The sequence below is a fragment of the Maniola jurtina genome, chromosome 18, assembly GCF_905333055.1.
Source record: "Maniola jurtina chromosome 18, ilManJurt1.1, whole genome shotgun sequence".
NCBI classification, from domain to species: Eukaryota; Metazoa; Arthropoda; class Insecta; order Lepidoptera; family Nymphalidae; genus Maniola; species Maniola jurtina.
In genome coordinates, this window is record NC_060046.1 from 9280213 (window position 1) to 9303772 (window position 23560).

The 23560-nt window shown below is 36.9% G+C and overlaps 2 protein-coding genes across 3 annotated transcripts in view; both read left to right on the forward strand.

Annotated features, from left to right (window-relative positions):
* LOC123874569 (probable maltase-glucoamylase 2) overlaps positions 1–14021 on the forward strand; it is a 39918-nt gene extending 25897 nt beyond the window's left edge. The window contains exons 1-7 of one of the 2 annotated variants that reach the window (XM_045920043.1): positions 4249–4558; positions 5203–5329; positions 5822–6755; positions 8599–8806; positions 9533–9862; positions 10217–10987; positions 13561–14021. In XM_045920043.1, coding sequence (XP_045775999.1) covers positions 5254–5329; positions 5822–6755; positions 8599–8806; positions 9533–9862; positions 10217–10987; positions 13561–13941 — 2700 coding nt within the window. In that variant the 5' untranslated portion in view covers positions 4249–4558; positions 5203–5253 and the 3' untranslated portion in view covers positions 13942–14021. Of the gene's footprint in view, positions 1–4248; positions 4559–5202; positions 5330–5821; positions 6756–8598; positions 8807–9532; positions 9863–10216; positions 10988–13560 lie in introns of those variants that run through there. The other variant, XM_045920044.1, reaches the window with a different exon arrangement.
* Positions 14022–17815: 3794 nt separating this feature from the next.
* On the forward strand, positions 17816–19218 carry LOC123874572 (ribose-phosphate pyrophosphokinase 2-like). The gene has a single exon (XM_045920046.1). The coding sequence runs from the start codon at positions 18087–18089 to the stop codon at positions 19113–19115; it is 1029 nt and encodes a 342-aa protein (XP_045776002.1). The 5' UTR covers positions 17816–18086; the 3' UTR covers positions 19116–19218.
* The last annotated feature ends 4342 nt before the right edge of the window (positions 19219–23560 follow it).

The window sequence follows — 23560 nt, forward strand, 5'->3', positions numbered from 1 at the left end:
GTCATTACTCTCATTGTCTTCTGACTTTTACAAGGAAGGAGTTTACAACAAAATTGTCTGAATAATCTAATTTATGGGATGAGCAATCCATCATGTTGCAGTGGTGTTCTATAACGTAAAATATGGATAATTTACTTGGTCTTTGCATGGTGTTACTAAATGAAGCTTTGCGCTTAATTGGCGAGAACAGAAAAATATTGTAGTCTCAACCTATAATTACAGATTAAGGATAGTATGGTATTGCCGAAGGTCATCAACTTCACATTTCACGCTATGCCCTTATGCTTGGATACAAATATCCAAAGCATTCCTGTAACTCATTTGTTATTGTGTGTGTATTGTGGGGATCTACCAATACTGTGCTATTCAAAGTGGGGGTTACCATTTTGGTCGCTAAAAACTTGGCTAGATATTAATATAATATGCACCCGTACATAATTGTATAACCACCGTATTTCTTACTGGTTCTTTTCGGTGGAAGGGTGAACGACAGTTAAGCAGTACTTGTATGATGAGTCAAAAGCCCTTATAAAAATGTATTTGAAAAACATAAATCTTTCTGTTTCAATGAAGTTCATTTATATATCTTTTATTGAATAGTTGTTGATACAGTTCAGATAATAAAATGAATATAAGCCAGTATAATTCAAGTTCAGACTTTTATCGTCTATTAGTGTCCTGATTCGTAATGGATCTACTAGAAAATGAACGGAATTTCTGACAATAGCCTTTTCTAAAAGAAGAACTGCTAGATCGAACTCTTATAGGGGATATTTGAAGCTTGATTTGAAGCAATTTAGCGAGGATTCAATGGAGTTGTAAGTGTAATAGATTCCTTGGAATCGAAACATATCCTCTTTCGAGGGGTTCCATGAACAATAAATAGCTAAGAGCCTCACGAGTAATATCTTTTGTTGTAATAATAATTTTATTATTTTTTATCTACCAATAGTTGAAAAGTGTTATTTTCTATTAGTTATTTGAGTAAATACAGGATATTAAATATAATTAATTAAAGTTCAGTTAAATTTTTTTAGCGTTTTTAAGAAAGACCTTGGTGCAAAACTGATTTAGGTTTTTAAAGATCCCGTGGGAACTGTTTGATTTTCCGGGATAAAAAGTTGCCTATGTCAATTACAGGGATGCAAGCTACCCCAGTACCAAATTTCATCAGAATCGGTTACACTGTTGGGCCTTGAAAAGGTAGCAGACAGACAGATAGACAGACAGACAGACACACTTTCTTATTTATAATATTAAGTATGGATTATTATTACTTATTTGATTGTTAGGCAATTGATTATTATCATTATTAATTATTACTACAAGTTTGATAGCTATTGTTAAATATAGACAAATATTTTTTGTCTATATTTATTGAATATAGTTGAATACTTAATTCAACTATATTCAATAAAAAATGAGTAGATAAAATAAGCCAAAGAAAGAATACTGCTATAATATCTTAGACTTATTTAGTGAGAATAATATCAATCATCTATTACTGGCGGTATTTCTATTACAAGGTTTTGTTTGGTATTCATACAAATGAATATCATCGCTTGCGTCATTTATTTCTTTTCTCTGCGTAATAACCATCATAAATTTTGTATCGATATAGCCACTGGTGTTACCATTATGTATTATATATTTAAATATTAGTAAAAATATATTAGTAAAATAGTATCCTATTTGAGAAAAAATCGGCCAAGTGCGAGTTAGACTCGCGCACCGAGGGTTCCGTACTCGTAGTAGTAGGGTAGTTTTTCCGACATTTTGCACGATAAATCAAAAACTGTTATGCATAAAAATAAATAAAAATCTGTTTTAGAATGTACAGGTTAATTTCTTTTATATGATACCCCATTTGGTATAGTTATTCACTTTAAAAATTGAAACACATTTTAATTTTTTTAAATGATGTAACCACAAATTCACGGTTTTCAGATATATTCCTTTGTTTTTTGGTATAAGACCTACCTACCTGCCAAATTTCATGGTTCTAGGTCAACGGGAAGTATCCTATAGGTTTTCTTGACAGACATGACGGACGGACGGACAGACAGACAAACAGACAACAAAGTGATCCTATAAGGGTTCTGTTTTTCCTTTTGTCTTGACGAAAGAAAGTAAGGGCTGGCGTAGGTATATTTCTAGGGTCATGTAACCAAGTGAGTCAGACCTAGATTTGACTTCGCTCAAACTTGATATCGTGCGTTGTCATTGTCACACATTACAGTTGTCAAGCGTTACTATTAAAAATCGTACACGCGTATGCGCACATTCAAGCTGAGATCCATAGAGTGCACTTTGACTTATGACACTGTTAAAACGAGACAGCTTTATATCGCATAAACTGTCCCGTTTTAACTGAAACCAAATAATAGATTTTAACGTCAGTGTGGCCTCTTGTATATAATATTTGTGTAAAACAAATCATTTATTGTGGAAATAACACAATCCACAACAGACAGAACAGAAAAACAGAAACTGCTTTGAGTTTGAATAAGGTTTGAGAACGAAGATCATTATCTGTTATAACAAGTGTACCGACATTGTTTGAAAGTTGATTCCACTGTAAAGAAAATAAAACAAAGTACATATTACGATATTTTTAATTAAATACCTACTAAGAAAGAATTTTATAAAAGCTTTGAAATCTTTCAGATAAGTAAATTAAATTATATCATTTTTTCAATTTTTAGGGTTCCTTACGCCTGAATAAAAAAAGGGATCCTTATAGAATCGCGTGGCCGTCTATGTATCCGTCCGTCTGTCAAAGCCAATTTGCTCATGCAATTGCAAATACATAGGTATTATAGTTTGGTATTATAAATTACTAAATAAATTATAATACCAATAAGTTCACTCAGAACTTTTGTGCAGTAGATATCATAAAAAATATGTTTTAGCTACTTATATTATGCTCTACAATAATAATAACAAATTCCTGAAAGGCCGGCAACGCATTAGCGGTTCCTCTGGTAGGTACCTACTGCAAATGTTCATGGCCGGCGGTCATCACTTACAGGTGACTTGCTGTTCGCTATTTTTATTTAAAAAAAAAACCGGCCAAGTGCGAGTCAGACTCGCGCACTAAGGATTCCGTACTCGGGTATTTTTTCCAACATTTTTCACGATAAATCAAAAACTATTATACATAAAAATAAATAAAAATCTCTTTTACGATGTACAGGTGTGTCAGTCATCCCTGTCATGTGATATCCCACTTGGTATCTTATTTTGAAAATTGAAACACATTTTAATTTTTTTTAATGATGTAACCACAAATTCGCGGTTTTCAGATTTATTTCTTTACTTGTGCCATAAGACCTACCTACCTACCAAATTTCATGATTCTAGGTCAACGGGAACTACCCTATAGACACGACGGACGGACGGACGGACGAACGGACGGACGGACGGACGGACGGACAGACAGACAGACAGGCAGACAGACAACAAAGTTATCCTATAATGGTTCCGTTTTTCCTTTTGAGGTACGGAACCTTAAAAACATCATATCAATTTCTTTTTTGTTGGCCCACAAAAAATATTTGCCCAGTTTAGGTGATTGTCCCTTTATCTTCCCAAAATTTAAGGAAAAACTTATTAAAAGTCTGCCTAGTTCGAAATTTAAATAGCTTCATTTACCTACAGACACAAAAATTATGGATTTACATATAGCGCCTACTTTTTTACTTTCGCATAATAACTCGATCAAAAATGAAGGATTTCAGCTCAGATATTAATAACAGTTGTAACTAGGCCTTCTGAGGCGCAAAAGAAGCGAAAAGGCCAAATTCGTATCACTAAAGTCACCCATCTAGTACCTAAGCGACTTGGATCCACAGCAGGGGTATCGATGGCACCTTAACTCTTCAATAAGTTTATGTAAATGATAAAGAGCGTGAATTTCACTTAGAGCTCGCGTCAGCAATGCGCTGGAGTGCAAATACTTTTATACATGGCATAAATTTATTTATTACTGTCGTAATCTTTGAAAGGAGCAATTGCCGAGTTTCTTGCTGGGTCTTCTCGGTAGGATAGGCCTTTTGAACCAGTGGTAGATGTATTTAACGATTCAAAAGTACATGTCCAAGTTTATTTGAATAATACAATATATTTCTATTACTATTTCAACTTGATTAATTAAAAGGATAGATAAGTGGAACAGTTACATTGGTAAATGTATTAATCTTATCTGTTATCAACTAGCAATTAAATCAAGATAATATTATTGATACGCGATATCCGGTAAACGTCAATAGTGTAGTGTGCCTACAATGAATAATAATTGATAAGACACAGTCTTGACACAATAAATTGTTGATTGTTCGCGAAAACAAAGTGTTTGCATATTTATTTGCACAACTATATTAATATTTCATCATTGTGTAAAACAATTGTGGTAAAATACCTGAACAAAGGAGCCAAAGCTGTTGCTCAAAGTGAATTATTGGTGTTTATTAATTGTGGTGAAAGTGTCGAAATGTTTATTGGATGGCAAATGCATGATAATCATGCATTCGACGAAATTAAGAATTAAAATTCTGTGGTAATCATTTTTATACCTATTTGATGACAAGTTATAGTTAATTTCATCTGTATTCTCTAAAGGATATTAGAAAAGTAGAAAATACGGCGTCTCATGAACTAATGGGTTGGCCCTTAAACCCAAAGATTGATTTAAGTGAAGCTATCAAGATTTACCTCTTCCAGACCCTCAATATTACATAAATAATGTTAATGGTTCCAATTCCTAAATCTATTCTTGGATTACAATCTTGGGTCACCCTGCCAAATGAAATCTTTTGTTCACGAAACCCCGTAAGTGTCTTACACAATATAGAACCTCGCAATCACACTTAATTTTGACGGAGTCTAAAATGGAAGTGGGCTTACTAGGAAGGAATATGACAGTTTAAAACCCACACATCTAAGTGATTTGTAGGTACGTGGCATCATAAATGCTAATTTACGTTCTTGCTTGTAAGCGGGTAACTAGCCGCAACCAACCAAAACCAAAGCTTTTCACCAGACCAGATTAAAGGCAATTTACCTAATAATTTATGAATTCTTGTTACTCCTTCCGGAAATCGAACCCTGAAAACTTCCCACAGCGTTCACTAATTGCCCAGGAGCTCTTAAAACTTAAACGTAGATAGGGTTTCGATTGTTTAATATATTATTATATTCCAGACAAAAGACCATTATTTTTATGTGGAGGGTATAAATAGCTGAATAAAGAAAATGTTGCCTTACATTAGCGATTCAAGGGAAGAATTGGTTGATTCTGATGTGTTATATTCATATGAAAAGCTAAACAGTAAGTATTTTATTAAATACTTCAGGATGCCCGCGACTTCGTCCGCGTGGATTTAGGTTGTTGAAGATCCCGTGGGAACTGTTTGATTTTCCGGGATAAAAAGGAGCCCCCGGGATATAAGCTAACCGTGTGCCAAACGTTGGAATCGGTTAAACTGTTGGGCCGTGAAAAGGTAGCAGACAGAGAGACAGACACACTTTCGCATTTATAATATTAGTATGAATCTCCTCGTATTTGTAACAATGGTTGAAAATTTTACCTGTCACAAAATTTGTTTTCTGTTGTCTGTTCTTCTACTTGTTAAAGTTTTCATCCAAACATTACCAAAATATAGGACCATCTTTTTAGCATGACCTTATATAGTAAAGTAGTATCAAATTGCTCAAAGCAAAGAGTTACGGGTCTATCATGTCCTTAAAAACTTGTTTTTAAAGTCAACAATAGTTATAAGTTTATAGACTCTTAACTTTATCTAAGATTTTTTTATTACAGATATAAAATGGTACGATCGGATCCTATTAAATAGGCCCTTGAAAGTCATACTAGTATTCCTACTTATAGGAATAGCAGCTCCAGTGCTCCTGTACCACTTTTACTTCTTCACAGCTCTAAATCTTCCACCATCTGATGGATTTTCCATAGGATCCTGTTTGATTCCGAGAGAAACTAGACTCGCGTGTGGCGTTGGCCAGATGACTTCGGAAGAATGTCACCCTCAATGCTGTTATGACCGCAATTTAAACATGTGCTTCCACAGGATTCCTTCAAGATTTTCCTACATCTTAGATCAGCAGTGGAGTGAAGATATTGTCTTGCATCCCAGAATAGCAACAGTTCCGTTTTCGAATCAGAATAGCGTACGGCAATTAAGGCTTTCCATCAGTGAAGAATCCGCCACACACATGGTTCTAACGTTCTACAATTCACAAAACATGTCCATATCTGGTAAACGTATCGTTGACAAGGAATATTCTTACGAAGTTGGGTCTCCAGAAATAAATGTAGTTGTCAACGCATCACAAGGCACCATCTTTGATACTGCACGAGGACCATTGATTGCATCTGAAAACATTTGGGAGATTGCTTTTAAACTGACAAATGAGACCATGTATGGCTTTGGAGAAATACCTTTAAGGAAAAACACGACAAAAGTCATATACAGTCACTATGGAGATATGAGTTCTATACCACTGATATTTGCCAAAATTAACACATCGTTTCATGGACTATTGATCGATGTGAGTGAGCCTACCGAAATCTTAATCCACCCCGGCAATCAAATTGTCGTGCGTAGTATAACAAATTTCGGTTTGAAATTTCATTTGTTTGTCGGCCCCGAGCCAAAGAGGATTATGGAAGACGTGATGAAAATGATAGGACATTATAAACAACTGGAATATTGGATGCTGGGAATCCATGTCTGTAGGTGAGCTTTGTTTTACTTATTACTTGGAAACCTTTCCAGATACACAGTAGATCCTATCCTACAAACATCTGCTCAAGGGAATTATCTTTGATTCGAGAAAAATAACGTTTCTTAGGCAATATTTATAGGACAATAGGTCGATTTATTTGCTCAAATATTATGGGTATAAAATTTATACCCATAATATTTACCTATAAATCCCTAATTACATATTTGCCATTTCATGTAATCATTATTTCAGATCTGATTACTAAGGGATACCGTAATCTTGTGTAATTAATATTAATAATTTATGTAAGCATTGATGAAGGCTAGAGTCGAGTCTTAGATCTGATATTATATTTATACAGTAGATGCATTTACTTGATTCTAGTTCCGTTCACGTGATTGGCAAAAAAGTACGAGCTAATCACACTAATATTATAAAGGCGAAAGTTTGTATGTGTGAGTGTGTGTGTGTGTGTATGTTTGTTACTCCTTCACGCAAAAACCACTGGACGGATTTGGCTGAAATTCGGAATGGAGATAGATAATATCCTGGATTAGCACATAGGCTACTTTTTATCCCGGAAAATCAAAGAGCTCCCACGGAATTTCGAAAAACCTAAATCCACGCGAACGAAGTCGCGGGCGTCAGCTAGTAAAATATATGGCTGTATTGAGAACCACATCCTTTTTAGAAGTAGGTTAAAAATAATGAAAGATCAGAATAGGTTGAGCAACACAGATTACTTCTTTTTCATTCTTTAATTTTCCAAACAATGCAATTTCAATTTTTGTATAGGTAGTTTATAGAGTAAAAACTTGCTAGATGATTGATGATTTATTACATTACTTGACAAAATCTGAAACATCTTATAATCATTAATTAAATCCTTTAAACTTAGGAGAACTTAATATTCTCCCTAGTTCATTGCCCTCTGGCTAATGAAGAACGTATCGGCCTTTGATTTTTGGCATCTACCTACCTTGAAGTGACTTTTAGCTGAAGCCAAACTTGTTTACGTAAGCGTTATTTCATTTTCCCTATTCTAAATAGTACCTACAGTTATACCTAAACTAAGTCGCAAATTACAATCCACATTCTTCTGTGTTTTCACTTACCTACCTATTATACGTTTTAGTTTATTTTAATAGTTACCCAGTAAAAATTAACAACGCTTATGGAACTCCTTTCCAGTATCTTTTTTCTCTTCCAATTTTAATTTAAATACCTTCAAACTAAGAGTGAAAGGCATCTTCATAGACAAGCACGTTCCATCTTGGGCTGCATCATCACTTGCCAGCAGCTCTGGCTGCAGCCAAGCGCTAATCTATAAAAAAATGCTTCCAGCAAAATAACTCCACATACACCGTTATCATTCCCGTCCTATTTGGACAACCACTGCTGGACATTTATTTTTTACTAGCCGATGCCCGCGACTTCGCCCGCGTGGATTTAGGTTTTTTGAAATCCCGTGAGAACTCTTTGATTTTCCAGGATAAAAAGTAGCCTATGTGCTAATCCAGGATATTATCTATCTCCATTCCAAATTTCAGCCAAATCCGTCCAGTAGTTTTTGCGTGAAGGAGTAACAAACATACACACACACACACACACACACACACACACACACACACACACACACACACACACACACACACACACACACACACACACACACACACACACACACACCATACAAACAAACTTTCGCCTTTATAATATTAGTGTGATTTATTTATTATTTATATTTATTAAACTTATAGAATATACAGGACATTTTTGTTGCATTCAGTGCCACAAAAACCTCATAACAACAAAAACCTAACTAAATATAATGTATCATTTATGTCATTCCAGTGAAGTTCCAGATCTAGACTTGGATAGTTTCATATACGATGCCACGAGTAATCAGATGCCATTCGACAGCCATTGTGGTCATAGGCCTATAGTCTTCAACAGCGATCAATGCAAGACAAGCAATATTAGTAATATCGATGCAGTGAACAGTGGAGCAAATATTGTCAAAGAAGCTGGTAAAAGATTTGTGCCCCATGTGTCTCCTTATGTAAGTCACCTACATAACCTATATAGTCTCCAGTACGCAAGCTATCATTATCATGATCAACCCATCACCGGCTCACTACAGAGCACGGGTCTCTTCTCAGAGTGAAAAAAGTTTTGGCCATAGTCTACCACGCTGGCTAAGTGCGGATTGACAGACTTCACAAACCTTTGAAAACATTAGATATCGAGAACTTTTAAGCATGCAGATTTCCTCGCGATATTTTCCTTCGTTAAAGCAAGTGATATTTTATACTTTAAAACATAACATGTAATGCAAGCTAGATCTGTTTATTTATAGTTTTTGTGAGTGTTATACCTTCAATTTTAATATTCTTGAATATTTTTTCATTTTGAAGCTGTCTCTGCCAAACATCAAAAGTCATACCTACTAGCCAGACATCAAGATAATGGAAAAGTAAAACAATAAGCCTTGAAAAGTAACAGACAGACTGATAGACAGATAGATACACATTCATTTTCGATTATCATGGGCATTCAATACTGAACTTTTATAACCTAGAAATAGAAGAAAAAAAAAGAATATTTTTATCAGTATATAACATGATACCTATACATTATTTTACAAATTTTCGCATAAAATATGGCAAAAAAAATAAATTAGAATAACATTTTAGTTACTAACTAACTTAGTGGCCAACTAAAATGTTATTCTAATTAATTCTAATGTGTGAATTTAAAATTAATCTTATTTTAACTAACTAAACAGATACGTCACTTCGAAGAAGAAATTAATGAGACGATGACTGAAGATGGAAATGCAACAACAAAACGCATTGATAAAGAAGGTTGTGAAATCATACCGACTTACGAGGAATTCATGTATCGTAGACCAAATACTCTAGAAATATACAAAGGAGAGGAGAATAACGGTACTGAAGTGATATATCCAAGCTATAAAGATGCTCCTGATGAATTTTTAAATGACTTGTGGGCTTATGACAAGTTTGACGGTTTGGTCCTACAAAATAACTGGCCGTTAGACAAATCGGATAAACTAATTAATGAAACTGCCACATATTTGCCATATTTCAGTGAGGTAAGGTTTATTTCAACAAGTGGTAGTTAAAAAAAACACGACTGTCCTGCCAAAAAACGAACTAAAAAGTTAAAAAAAAAACATTTTGTAAATGACGCCATACAACCGCCATATTTGTTTTTTTTTAATTATAGTCAGTATCACTCAAGACGATGTAAGGATTCTAACATTTATACATCCAAATCGGTTCAGGCATTTAGAAGTAATGGCGGAATAAAAAAACTCATATTTCATTCATGTAAACATTGCACTTCTTTTTTTGGACAGTCGTGTAAAAACAAGTAGAGTTATATGTTATTTTTTCAAGAGTTTTTGTTTGTACCTATGTATATTAATTATCTTTTTATATTATAGCATTTAGAAAATGCCTTTGCCAAAACACCACAATGGAACTTAACACTTATTAATGATAGTGAATTGTATCTTTTCAAACATAATACTTACGGAAATGATTTCGCCCAAGCGTTTGCCAAGAAAGTCAATACAGCACCAATATGGTCCAGTAGTCTATGGATGAATGGCGGCATGGCGATCAACAGACAAAATATAGACGCATCTTGGACGAATTTACATAGAGAACTAATTGCAGCAGCTTTGGGAGGAATTTCTGGTCACTGGCAATGGTCGAGTCCAGTTTGTGGTGACACCGAGAACTTTAACCAAACAACACAATCAAGTCTCTGTATTAAATGGTACTTGGCAGCGACTTATTTTCCTATGATGAAGATACACTCCAAAGAATTCATGAGATACCCATCAGCATTTAATGGAACACAAAGAAGTATTATAATAGGAGCGTTAAATCGGAGACTTGGATTTTTGCCGTACTTTTATACTACACTTCAAGAAGGTCCTTTACTTCGTCCGATGTTCTATCAGTTCCCCTCTTCTGAAGCTCTGCATGATATTAACACTCAGTTTAGTGTGGGAGACAATCTATTGATAGCTCCCAATTTAACACCTGTGCAAAGTCATGTACATATGTGGTTACCGCCGGGAATCTGGTATGAACTTTGGAGTGGGCTCAAGCTAGAGGGTGACGAAGGTGATCCAGTTACCATGATGACAGCAGAAGCAGATTTCCTAACGTTTATCAGAGGTGGTTCAATATTAATTTATCAAAAGGTAAGTTTACATAGTATACGAGATATTAGATAATGTCCGTAACAACCCGGCAAGCTGAAGTTGGAGGTATCAAAAAATTATAAACTCGTAGCATGATACCCGTGGGAGAATTTGAAGATAGATTTTGTTTAAAATTCCAACGTAACAACCCTGTAAACAGTTGATCGCGGAAATGAACTCGTAAAAACTTCTGTGAACTCAAAGGACCGTACTTTGAACGTTCGTCAGTGTGAACTCATAGGACCGTTTAAACGTTCGTCAAGTAATAATAATACAACGGAAGAATCTATGGTACTAAAGTATTTTGTACTACTTACCTCATTTCGTCATGTCAGACGATTTATCAAACACGCTATAAAAAAAATTATAAGTTATCTACCTTTAAAATAAGGAACGCCAACTGTATTAATATAAGGTTGACTGATCCTGTGATAAAATATGGAACCACATTCATTGCAAAACTAATAGGTAGGTTATTCAAAAATATTAACAATATAATTAAAGAATACCTAGGTACTTAAAATAAATTTTTTACGGTTTCCATACAGACCTAATTATGTTCAGATATAACAAAAGAATAGATTTCAATAAGCTGACCTTCAAAAATTCTATTCTTGTAAAACTTTTGAAGATCAGACTTCAAAGGCGTATAGCGTAACACAAAATCAATTGAACATCTGAGGAATATTTGGTGGGCTTCCCAAAAGGTAGACTACGTCTTTTGAATATCACACACACGGTTTTCAGATTTATTCATTTACTTGTGCTATAAGACCTACCTACCTGCCTTTCATGATTCTAGGTCAACGGGAAGTACCCTATAGGTTTCTTGACAGACACGACGGACGGACAGACAGACAACAAAGTGATTCTATAAGGGTTCCGTTTTTCCTGTTTAAGTACGGAACCCTAAAAATAAAAAAGCAGGCAGGCAGGCAAGTACCTAATGCAGTAGTGGCAAGAAATTTGACCACAGTATATAAATATCTTTGCTTTTGTCCATTGATTTAATATATAGTCTATGGCTTTTGTCGCATCACGTATAGGTCGTGGCCCCGCGGTAATCCTATGTTCTTTACTTTCCACCTCTCACTACTAAAAGTCGGCAAGATTTTTATTCCTAGATTTTCCTTTCCGGTCTAATTTACTGTGACAGTATTCCGTTTCTACTACGTTAAGTATAAAAAGATTTAGCAAATGAATGGAAACATTTTATTACTGAAATACTTAGTAATAATGTTTTCTAACCGTGAGTTTGTTATTTTGCACCAAAAAGCATTTGACAGATCGTCGTGTGTAACGAATCTCATAACCTGTTTAATTAACCCCCGACCCAAAAAGTTTATAGGTTTGACGTGTGTGTATATCTGTCTGTGGCATCGTAGCTCCTAAACGAATGAACCGATTTTAATTTAGTTTTTTTTGTTTGAAAGGTAGCTTGATCGATAGTGTTCTTAGCTATAGTTGAAGAAAATCGGTTCACACGTTTGAAAGTTATCAGCTCTTTTTTAGTTTTTTATAGAGGGATTTGTGTCGGGGGTTTTTTAAATTTTCGCATTTACTTTCACAATCATTTCACAATGCAGAAAATTGGGTAAATTCTTTGACGTTCCAGATTTCACACAAAAATAAAATTTCACACATTATAATACAATGCATACCGATACTAAGACTTGGGGCGCCAGCCAGGTAACCTCCCAGTGTGCCTGGATGCTGCTGGTCCCCTTTTGGATGCGTCCGAGGGGAAGAGCAGTGTTCGGGCCGGTGCGCCCCGGTAACATGGCTAATAATTTCTCTTCAGAGATATTGTTGGCTATGGCTAATGACCTGGCAGGGGGGGAGGTTTCTCCGCGTGTCTCTCTGACTAGCAGAGGGCACAGTGGATGAAGCGGAGGATGGGACGCGGGCGACGTGCGCGTCCCAAGGTCGGGGGACGCACTTCGTTGGTGCGTCCCGGAGGTGCGGTGGTGGGGACCGAGTAGGTCCCCGGTGGAGGGTCTGCCTTGGCAGACGTCGCTGGCTGGGTCGCGGTTGTTTGCTTCGGCCGTTCCCGTGACCCAGTCGCCAGGCGACGCGCAGTAGCGCCGCTGGGGTTTAGTGGGTATTCCGGTCGCCTCTCGGCCGGCGAGTCCCACATACCCTCCCTCCGGGGGGGATGCGTAAATGCATTCCCCAGCGTCAACAAAAAAAAAAAAAAAAAAAGTTTTCAACTTACGGTAACGTTTTAAATAGCTCTGTAAAAGTCTGTTATTATTTTGATTTTTAAGCATTGATGGAAAAAAATGAAAATATTAGGGGTATATTATGCCAACCATGATGAAGTATATAACTAATATCAATTTGCTCATTTACGAGTCCGAAAAAAAATACAGCCAGTGTCACTCGGGATGACGTAGGGATTCTAGCGATAGTCAATATCTGATATCTACATCCAAATCTGTTCAGGCATTTACAAGTTATAGTGGAATAAAAAAACATACATACCCTACCATATATAAACCCTGACAACACTACCCTCCTTTTATTGGACAGTCGACGTGTAATATTTAACTGTATTTTATTTTGTTTTTCAGGAAGCAGAACAAACTGCCGAAAACACTCAATACCTTACCCCGTTCTCTCTTATTATCGCACTGGAATGTATCACTAACAACGAAACTACGACTACGTTATGCCAAGCATCAGGAAAACAGTTCATTTCAAAGAATATGACCTTAATTTTTGTGGCCAATGATACAAACTTGACCATCACGGCTGATGGTAATGACTTTGACCCAATATGCGATATGGGAAGTCAAATCTGGGCTGATAATATCCGGAATATAAATATATATGGACTGGACGAGGATTTTAATAACTACGATAATCATAGACAAATTAACACATTCGTAGACTTGTGCCAATTGGTTGAAGAATTTGGCCATGAAGAAATTGTAATTAATTTACTGTCATAACTTTAAATCTTCGACGTTTTGCCAGCGAATCATAAAAGTTGCTATTTTATTAAAACTATTTATTATATACGTACTAAAAATCGTTTTTTTTTTTAATATACTCGCGCGAGTGCAATCACACCAAAGAAATGAAATGAAATGATTTCTTTATTTTGCGAAATAAAGAGGAGATGATGCATGCTATTCATTCTTCCTTTGAAGGTAGCTATCTAAAATGGAAGCTCACTAGTTCTCTTGATCATTTCTGTTGAAAGATACTGGAAGTTTTTGAAATATTATAAATAAAACTGCCTACTAGGATATTTTTTGTCTCACTATTTCTGTGATTTTTGATGTGAATTCTCATATTTAGGTCTGTGATCAGACATACGCAAACACATCATTTAAATTATCCACTACAAAGCTGAAAGCAAAGAGTTTCCCTGTAATATCTAATGTAGTGAAATTATCATGGAAGCAAAGTCGCGGGAAGTCGCTAGTAAGTTAGAAGACCGTTCTTACTTCTTAGAACCTACCCAACTATTTCCTACACTAAACTAGCCTACCATCAAGTAGGTAGATATTGATATTTTCAAAGATTCACGTGGTAGACGAAGTTTGTTTCCAATAAGCGAGTTCCGGACCCTTAAAGGAAATAATTATCATGCCATTGAACTTAACTGAATAGCAACAATTTAGTAAACCTACAGTATGTTATTAATAAATGTAGACCGTGCATCTACATAGCAACGGCGATAGCTTACTGAAAAGAGTACGCTGCGAAACGTATAAACGCGCTGTCTTTTGCGGGCTCGACTGTGCAGGGATTTTTTTTTTTAAAGAATATTAGCCATGCTAATATCATGACTACTACTCCCCTTTCCCCTCTAATTAAACGTAAAGCTTGTGCCAGGAGTGGGTACGACAATAGTGCAACGGGTGGGATTTGAACCGGCGACCTTTCGGAATTCAGTTTCATTTTTTTTCATTTCATTCAGCTCCACAACCGTTGAGCTATCGAGGCTCTACTCGTATTTAGATGGCAGGAACATAGGAGGGGAAAGCCGTGATAGTCTAGTGGTTAAGAAGTCCGCCTCCTTATCGGGAGGTCGGGGTTCGATGCCGGGCACGCACCTCTGACTTTTCAGGGCTATTTGCTTATAAGTAATTAATTATTATTAATATCTATACATTATAGCTGCACGACGACTCCTCGTCTTATAGTTCTGTAGGTTCGAACATACGGGTTACCTGGGAGAGATCACTTTAGTGATAAGGTCGCCCTTTGCATTTCTAAAATTGTGTCATTTATTATTATCTTTGTATTTTTTGTGCAATAAAGCTGTTTAAATAAATAAATAAATAAAATCGCTTGTTTTAACGGTGAAGGAAAACATCGTGAGGAAACCTGCATACCTAAGAGTTCTCCATAGTGTTCTTAAAGGTGTGTAAAGTTTGCCAATCCGCACTTGGCACAAGTCCGACTATGACCAAACCCCTTCTCATTCTGTGAGGAGACCCGTGCTCTGTAGTGAGCCGGCGATGTCTTCATCATGATGATGATGATGTAATAAAAGTCGCTTGATATACGAGTTACAAATTTACGCTGACATTGCTATACTGTGGTATGTCAATAATCGTATTTGCTTTCACTTTACAACGTTCGCCAAAGTTCCCTGTACAGCAGGTGATGCGGGAGCGGCAGCGTGAGCGGTGGCGTGAGCGGCGGCGGAAGCGGCGGCGAAAGCGGTGCGATGATACAATACGCATTCATTGATTTATGGTGCCGTCTTGGATGATGTGGTGGCGGTGGACATGGTAGACGAGCACCATATAAATGAATCCATATATTTTACCTTTACAGTACAAGTGTACTGGACTTGCTTGATATTGAAGCAAATTTTTATATATTCTACACAATATTCTACATTATTCTATATATTATACACAATATTCTACACAAACAACAATTTGGGTTCACGAAAGGCAGATCTACAACTCACGCTGGAGCTGACTTAATACAGAATATTTTAGAGGCCTGGGAAAAATCGCAAAACGCAATTGGCATCTTTTGCGATCTTTCAAAGGCCTTCGATTGCGTAAACCACGAAATTCTAGTCCGAAAGCTGAAGTACTATGGAGTTACTGATGAGGCCCTAAAACTTATTTCATCATACTTAACTGACCGAGAAATGAGAGTATATGTCAATAAAGGAACATCTGTAGGAACTAAGGTCAAATTAGGAGTGCCACAAGGATCAATTCTCGGTCCATTTTTGTTCCTAGTCTATATTAACGATCTTCCTAATATAGTAAAAGAACTAGCAGATATCATATTATTTGCTGATGACACTTCTCTCGTATTTAAAGTTAACAGAAAAACCTGTGATTTGGGCAACCTTAATAAAGCACTAACCAAGCTTTCGCAATGGTTTTCGGTCAATAACTTAGCATTAAATAGTAAAAAAACAAAGTGTGTATATTTTGCCTCATCGAACTTTCGTGGTGAAAGAAATGTTGAGATATTTCTCAACAATGAAAAATTAGAAATTGTCGACGAAGCTCTTTTCCTTGGACTAACTATTGATTCTAGTTTACAATGGGGACCGCATATTAATATTCTGTCAAGTAGACTCAGTTCAGCAGTATTTGCAATTCGTAAAATAAGGCAGTTAACAGATGTTCAAACGGCTAAAATAGTGTACTTTGCATATTTTCAAAGCTTGATGTCTTACGGAATTCTGTTGTGGGGTTCTGCTGCGGATTGGAAAACAATTTTTATACTCCAAAAAAGAGCTATTCGCGCCATTTATAAGATGAAGCCCAGAGATTCTCTAAGACATTTGTTTAAAGATATCGGCATTCTGACCATGCCTTCACTTTATATATTTGAGAACATTATGTACATTAGAAAACATCTACCATCGTATAAGAAGAACTCTGACTCTCATCACTATAATACACGAAATAAACATAAGTTAAGTGGACACAAATACAGGTTATCTAAAACGACTAAATCATTTATGGGCAGTTCGATACGCTTCTACAACATGATTCCAAAGGATATAACCGATCTTTCTGACAGGCAATTCAAAAGTAAAATAAAAGAAATTTTAATTAAAAAAAGTTATTATAAGATTAATGATTATATAGATGATAAAAACGCATGGAAAATGTAGCCCTGCACAAGCTATTCAACGAGCTAAGCTAAAAATTATGTACCTACTTGTGTACCCGTAATATTAGTTTACTATTGTTACTATTGTTATTTTGATATTATTTAGATCCTACATATTTGGTAGACTTATTTTTTCAATGTATTGTGACTTTCGTAAGTGCTTTTATAAGTCTGAAACGAAGAATAAATAAATACAAATACAAATACAAATTGATTTTTGGCGCTGATAGCAGTAGTTAGCGTCATGTGAGCGTAATCAGAACTAAATGTCAGTGATGAGACATCTGTCAACACTTTCTGTCATATGAAGTCAATTTGACACATAGGGTCAATTTAATTACTGGTACGCTCGAGGCGCTTCGAATCGGCATAAAAAATGACTGTTAAGGTTGTAGCTCACTTACACGCCACAGGTAAAAGAATAAACATTCAAAAATGGGCTTCAAGTCATACTCTGTACATACATTTTACAGTGACAACATACAATTGCAAACAACGCGCAGCAAGTGTGCTTGCCGTAATCTAGCCACTCGATGGTTGACGTCTCGCTTACCACGCGCTTCAAGCGAGCGGCCCACGCGTCTAGTGCGGGCCACCCGCCCATCGCTGTTGTTGAGACCGCGGCCGACAAAGTCCGCCAATTTACGCTAGTACATCACTATGTAACAAAGTGTCTAAAGATGGGCGCTCAAAATTTTCCGGGGAAATTCCTAATTAACGGCTAACACCTCAAGATATCAAAAAGCAATTACTTAGTTCAAATGTTTATTTTAGTCTCTAGGGTCATTAAATATGAAGATCAATATGTTTATGATGTAATTCTGTTTGTCTATATCGTTATTCGTTTTGTTGATAACGAGACATTGCGGTGATGCTGCGATATACCCCGACCTCGTCTTGAACTTTGATAAACATGTTTATAGCAAATAACTCATTTACTACGTGATCACTAAAACACTTGCGCTCTCTAGTTACATCAGTCAGGCTAATGACATCGAACGATAATCACGAAAGCGTAGCGGAGGGAACTCGGAAATTAACAACTAAGGAATCTCCAAGAATGCCGAACATCAAAGTATTTAGTGGGAGCTCTCACCCAGATTTGGCTAAGCTGATCGTCGGCAGACTCGGTCTCGACTTAGGCAGAGCAACTTTGAAGAAATTCAGCAACAAGGAAACTAATGTCGAAATAGGAGAATCAGTAAGAGGTGAAGATGTGTATATCGTACAAAGTGGTTGTGGTGAAATCAACGATAATCTCATGGAGCTATTGATTATGATAAACGCTTGCAAAATTGCATCGGCATCTCGTGTAACGGCAGTCATTCCATGTTTTCCTTACTCCAGACAAGATAAGAAAGAAAAAAGTCGCGCCCCGATTGCTGCTAAGCTTCTCGCTAATCTGATATCAGTCGCTGGTGCCGACCACGTCATAACTATAGACTTACACGCCTCTCAAATCCAAGGTTTCTTCAATATACCTGTGGATAATTTATACGCGGAACCTGCTATAACTAAGTGGATTAAGGATAACATTCCAGAATGGGAGAGCAGCGTTATGGTTTCTCCAGATGCTGGTGGAGTAAAGCGTATGACGTCTATAGCAGATAGACTTGATATTGATTTCGCAATCATTCACAAAGAAAGGCAAAGAGCTAATGATGAAGATTCAACTGTTTTGGTAGGCGATGTGAAAAACAGAACTGCAATAATGCTTGATGATTTGGCTGACACATGTGACACTATCGTGAAAGGTGCAGAGAAGTTACAAGAAGCTGGTGCTAATAAGATATATGCTATTCTTACTCATGGAGTTCTAGCTGGTAATGCTATTGATAAAATCAACAATTCGTGTCTGGAGGCTTTCGTTGTGACAAACACGATACCGCAGGACAGAAATATGAAAATGTGCCCGAAACTGCAAACTATGGACATATCGGTGATGTTAGCAGAGGCCATAAGAAGGACTCATTACGCTGAGTCTGTTTCATACTTATTTACTAATGTACCTTACTGATAAGGTGTAAAAATAAAAAGAGACGAACCGATTGACTCGTGTAATATAATTTAGTTTAACAAATAAGATTTTTAAATAATAAAACTTGGAAATTGATGGTAAACAGTATTATTTTTAGGATTCCGTACCTCAAAAGGAAAAACGGAACCCTTATAGGATCACTTTGTTGTCTATCTGTCCGTCTGTCCGTCCGTCGTGTCTGTCAAGAAAACATATAGAGTACTACCCGTTGACCTAGAATCATGTTTGGCAGGAAGGTAGGTCTTAAAGCACAAGTAAAGGAAAAAAAATCGAAAACAGTGAATTTGTGGTTACATCATTAAATTTTTTTTATTTAATAAAGAATATTAGCCATTTTAATCATGACTAACATTCCCCTTTCCCCTCCAACTAAGCGTAAAGCTTGTGGGTACGACAATAATGCAACGGCTGGGGTTTGAACCGCCGACCTTTCGGAATTCAGTCCACTCCTATAACCGTTGAGCTTCAAAAACTACCTTGTATGGAACCCTCGGTGCGCAAGTCTGACTCACACTTGGCTATTTTTTTACTTGCCCACTGCTCACTCTATTTTCGTAAGAGTACCTAGATCATTTATTTTTGCGTGTTAGTATTAAATCCTTCTTATTACATACGTTACAATTTACGACCTCTTCTGATAAAGTGATAACCTCTGTTGTGAAAAAAATATACTGGCGTGGATACTGCTGTTTCGTAGATAATAATCTATATACTTCTATATAATATTATGTACTAATAAATAAAACTGAAATGTCTGTCTGTTTGAACGGGCTAATTTTCGGAATAGCTGAACCTATTTTGACGGGACTTTCACAGACAAGTAGAGGATTAACAAAGTAACATAGATTTAAGTAACATAGGCTACTTTTTAACCGACTTTAAAAAATAGAGGAGTTGTGTTTTCTACCTATACTGATATCTCCGAGATTTCCGAACCGATTTTCGCAATTTTTTTTTAATCGATAGAGGAACTTTACGCCATTGTTCAATTTCAATTCAATTCATTCAGTTCACGTTTAAGTTTAGTTCAATTCATTAAAAAAAACTCCTCAATCCTGATGCTTCAGGGGATCTGACCAATCCACGCAGGCAAGCTGCGGGTATCATCTAGTAATTTATTATACTCATAAGTCATAGCTGTCAGCACTGGCTCACTGATCTTATGACTAGCTTATTCGACTCATGAAGATCTGGGTTCGATACCTGGTCGGGCCAAAATGTTATTGCATTTATCTATCAAAAAATTCTTAGTGCAACCGGCGGAAAGCATGCGATTGCAAAGTTGCCGGTCCTGCACGATCTCTTTCGAGTTATACTTATTGGAATGCCCTTCAATCGAAGGGAATACTCATTACTAGTGTTTTGCGCACACACTTTATAAATTGCGTCTGTCTGTCTGTCTGTCTGCTAGCTTTTCCCGGCTCAACAGTTTAACTGAACTTAGAAGAGATCTGGCAGGTACATCCTTCATCGGTTTCTACGTTCTATACGGTATCAGAACGCTAAATCGCTTGGCGGCACGGTTTTGGCGGTAGGGTGGTAACTAGCTACGGCCGTAGCCTCCCACCAGACAAATATACGCCTATATAAAACTGCATTATGAGTGAGTGTTAATTTTTTTTTTTTGACGTGACAACGTCTTATAATTCGATACAGCCGGCTGCAGGCACGAAAAAACATGACTCATGCGGCGTTACCTCGCCGCAGGCGAGGTAACGCGAGGTAACGCCGCGATTGGCCTTTGTTGTCACGTTCAACTATCGTCAGTAAACCGACTTTACAAACAACCAATTTTTTTGATATTTCTAGGCTATCTGCAATCAGTCATTTATGTGGAGAGACTTTCATATCAGATTATATGAGTGCATTAAGGGTTAGGAGAAGGTCACTCCATCAAGAAACTCTTCTCATATCGCTATCCCTGGCTTTATTGTCCACTATGTTAATTATATAGCTATATAAATATTTGTAAAAGTAAATAGCATAAATATCAGTTGATGCTGAATTTACTTTGTACTTGTTATGTAAAACCGAGATGCATCCTCTTTAATGTAGCGCTATTTCTGGTTCGAAGCTTGTGAGTGACACAGCCGCAGAGGTCCATTAATCATGCGGCCGGAACTGATGGATCGAGCGTTAATGTTGCATAAACACGTACAAAATAATATCTTGTGGTTAAAATTGTTATTTGAAAGGTAATTGAGCATTTAATTGGCCCGCTTTGCGCACATAAACCAAAATAGTAATAAATCATAAATCAAAGATAGTAATCTTCTTCATATAATAGCTAGCTAGCAGATGCCCGCGACTTCGTTCGCGTGGATGTAGATTTTTTTTTAAATCCCGTGGGAACTCTTTGATTTTTCGGGATAAAAAGAAGCCTATGTGCTAATACAGGGTTTAATCTATCACTATTCTAAATTTCAGCCCAATCCCTCCAGTAGTTTTTGCGTGAAGGAGTAATAAACATACACACACATACACATACACACAAACTTTCGCCTTTATAATATTAGTGTGAGTGTGATAGTGTGATAGCTGATGCTCGCGACTTTATCCGTGTGGATTTAGGTTTTTAAAGATCCCGTGGGAACTGTTTGATTTTCCGGGATAAAATGCCTATGTCAATTACAGGGACGCAAACTACCTCGGTACCAAATTTCATACAAATCGGTTAAGCGGATGGGTTTTTAGGAATCACGTGGGGACTTTTTGATTTTCCGGAGTAAAAAGTAGCCTATGTTCGTCCCCAAATGCAAAATACATGTCAAATGAGCTCGATGGCTATCATTCAGTGTTGAACACCAGATGGTATACCTACTTAGATACTAGTACATATATTTAACACTCCAATTCTTTTTTAACCCCCGACCCAAAAAGAGGGGTGTTATAAGTTACGTGTGTATCTGTGTATCTGTCTGTGGCATCGTAGCGCCTAAACGAATGAACCGATTTTAATTTAGTTTTTTTTGTTTGAAAGGTGGCTTGATCGAGAGTGTTCTTAGCTATCATCCAAGAAAGTCAGTTCAGCCGTTTGAAAGTTATCCGCTTTTTTCTAGTTACTGTAACCTTCACTTGTCGGGGGTGTTATAAATTTTTAATTTACACTTGTAGCATAATAAAATTATTATCACCTATCGGCAAAGTCGTGTCGTCAAGCAATTTAAATTACTGGGACGATATCGCGTACCTAGAATCAAAATATTAGTGGTATGAAACTACCTAGTATCAAATTAGTGATATGAGTAAACTTTCATACCCCTTCAAGGCTGCCCACTTCCATCTTAGAGATTGCAAATATCAGATACTACTTGGGAACCGCCAGGTAAAATCGCACTGCAGGGTTAATTTGCCCTAAGTTAACGTAGTTACTTAGCTATATAAAAATAGAAAAAGGCGACGCCGCCTCATACCCCATTGCCATCTCAACCTGTCACGTACTAATAGGTACCTAACCCTTATTAACCATAATTAGTTAGTGGTTAACTTTCCACTCGAAGTTCGCATGACGTGTTTGTAAAATAGTTATTATGAAAATCCCGTCCAAATCGTTCCGTACCCTTGACCTTAGGGGTTGTTGTTGTTTACTACACAACGAACAAGTTGATCAATAAAATAAGTGGCTAAAACTAGGGTTGCCAGCCGTACTATAATATACTACCTACGTACCTACTGTTGAAGAAACACATAGTACGCAAAAATACTATATTTTCAACACCGAAATCTAACAAACAAATCTTTCATTTAAAAAATCTATGATCGTGCCTACAAAACAGGAGGTTTCATTTAATGACCATGAGAGGCAATATTAGAAATTCTTAATTTAAAAGAAAAATTGAGTAGGTGTCGGTACAGTACTACGGATCGAGAATTCTTAAGTGGGCTCTACAATAGCGGCGCGAACGGCCGCGAAAGCCCGCGACAACTGCGAATCACGAGTGTAGATGTTGTTCACGCCTTCGCGTTCGCGCTTCGCGCCTTTCCCCGATCAGTATCGGTTTTTGGTCCACGACAAAGGGTTTCGTCCATAGTCACGAACAAGACTGTGAAGATTTGCGACTGTGGAAGGAACACAGTTCACGCGTGAAATAACAGTGCGACTTCACGTGAGAGTGTAGAGCCGCCTTTATAGATTCCGATCGGATGCAGTGCGCAAAGAACCTCACTGCCTGGCTTCGAATAGGTAGATAAACAATCGAATATCGAACCAAAACTGGGTAGTCAACATAGCCTTTTATTTACTCAGAAGATACATAGGTACGTAGGACGCAAGCCGCATTCGCACACGTAAGGTTCCGTACCATCGTATTGTACAAGAAATACTTAACAGGGCTCTCTCCGTCACTTACTCCATACAATCGTAGTCCCAAATGCAAGCCACCAAAATCAGATAAAATACCTACTCAGTTTTAACTGATTACCTT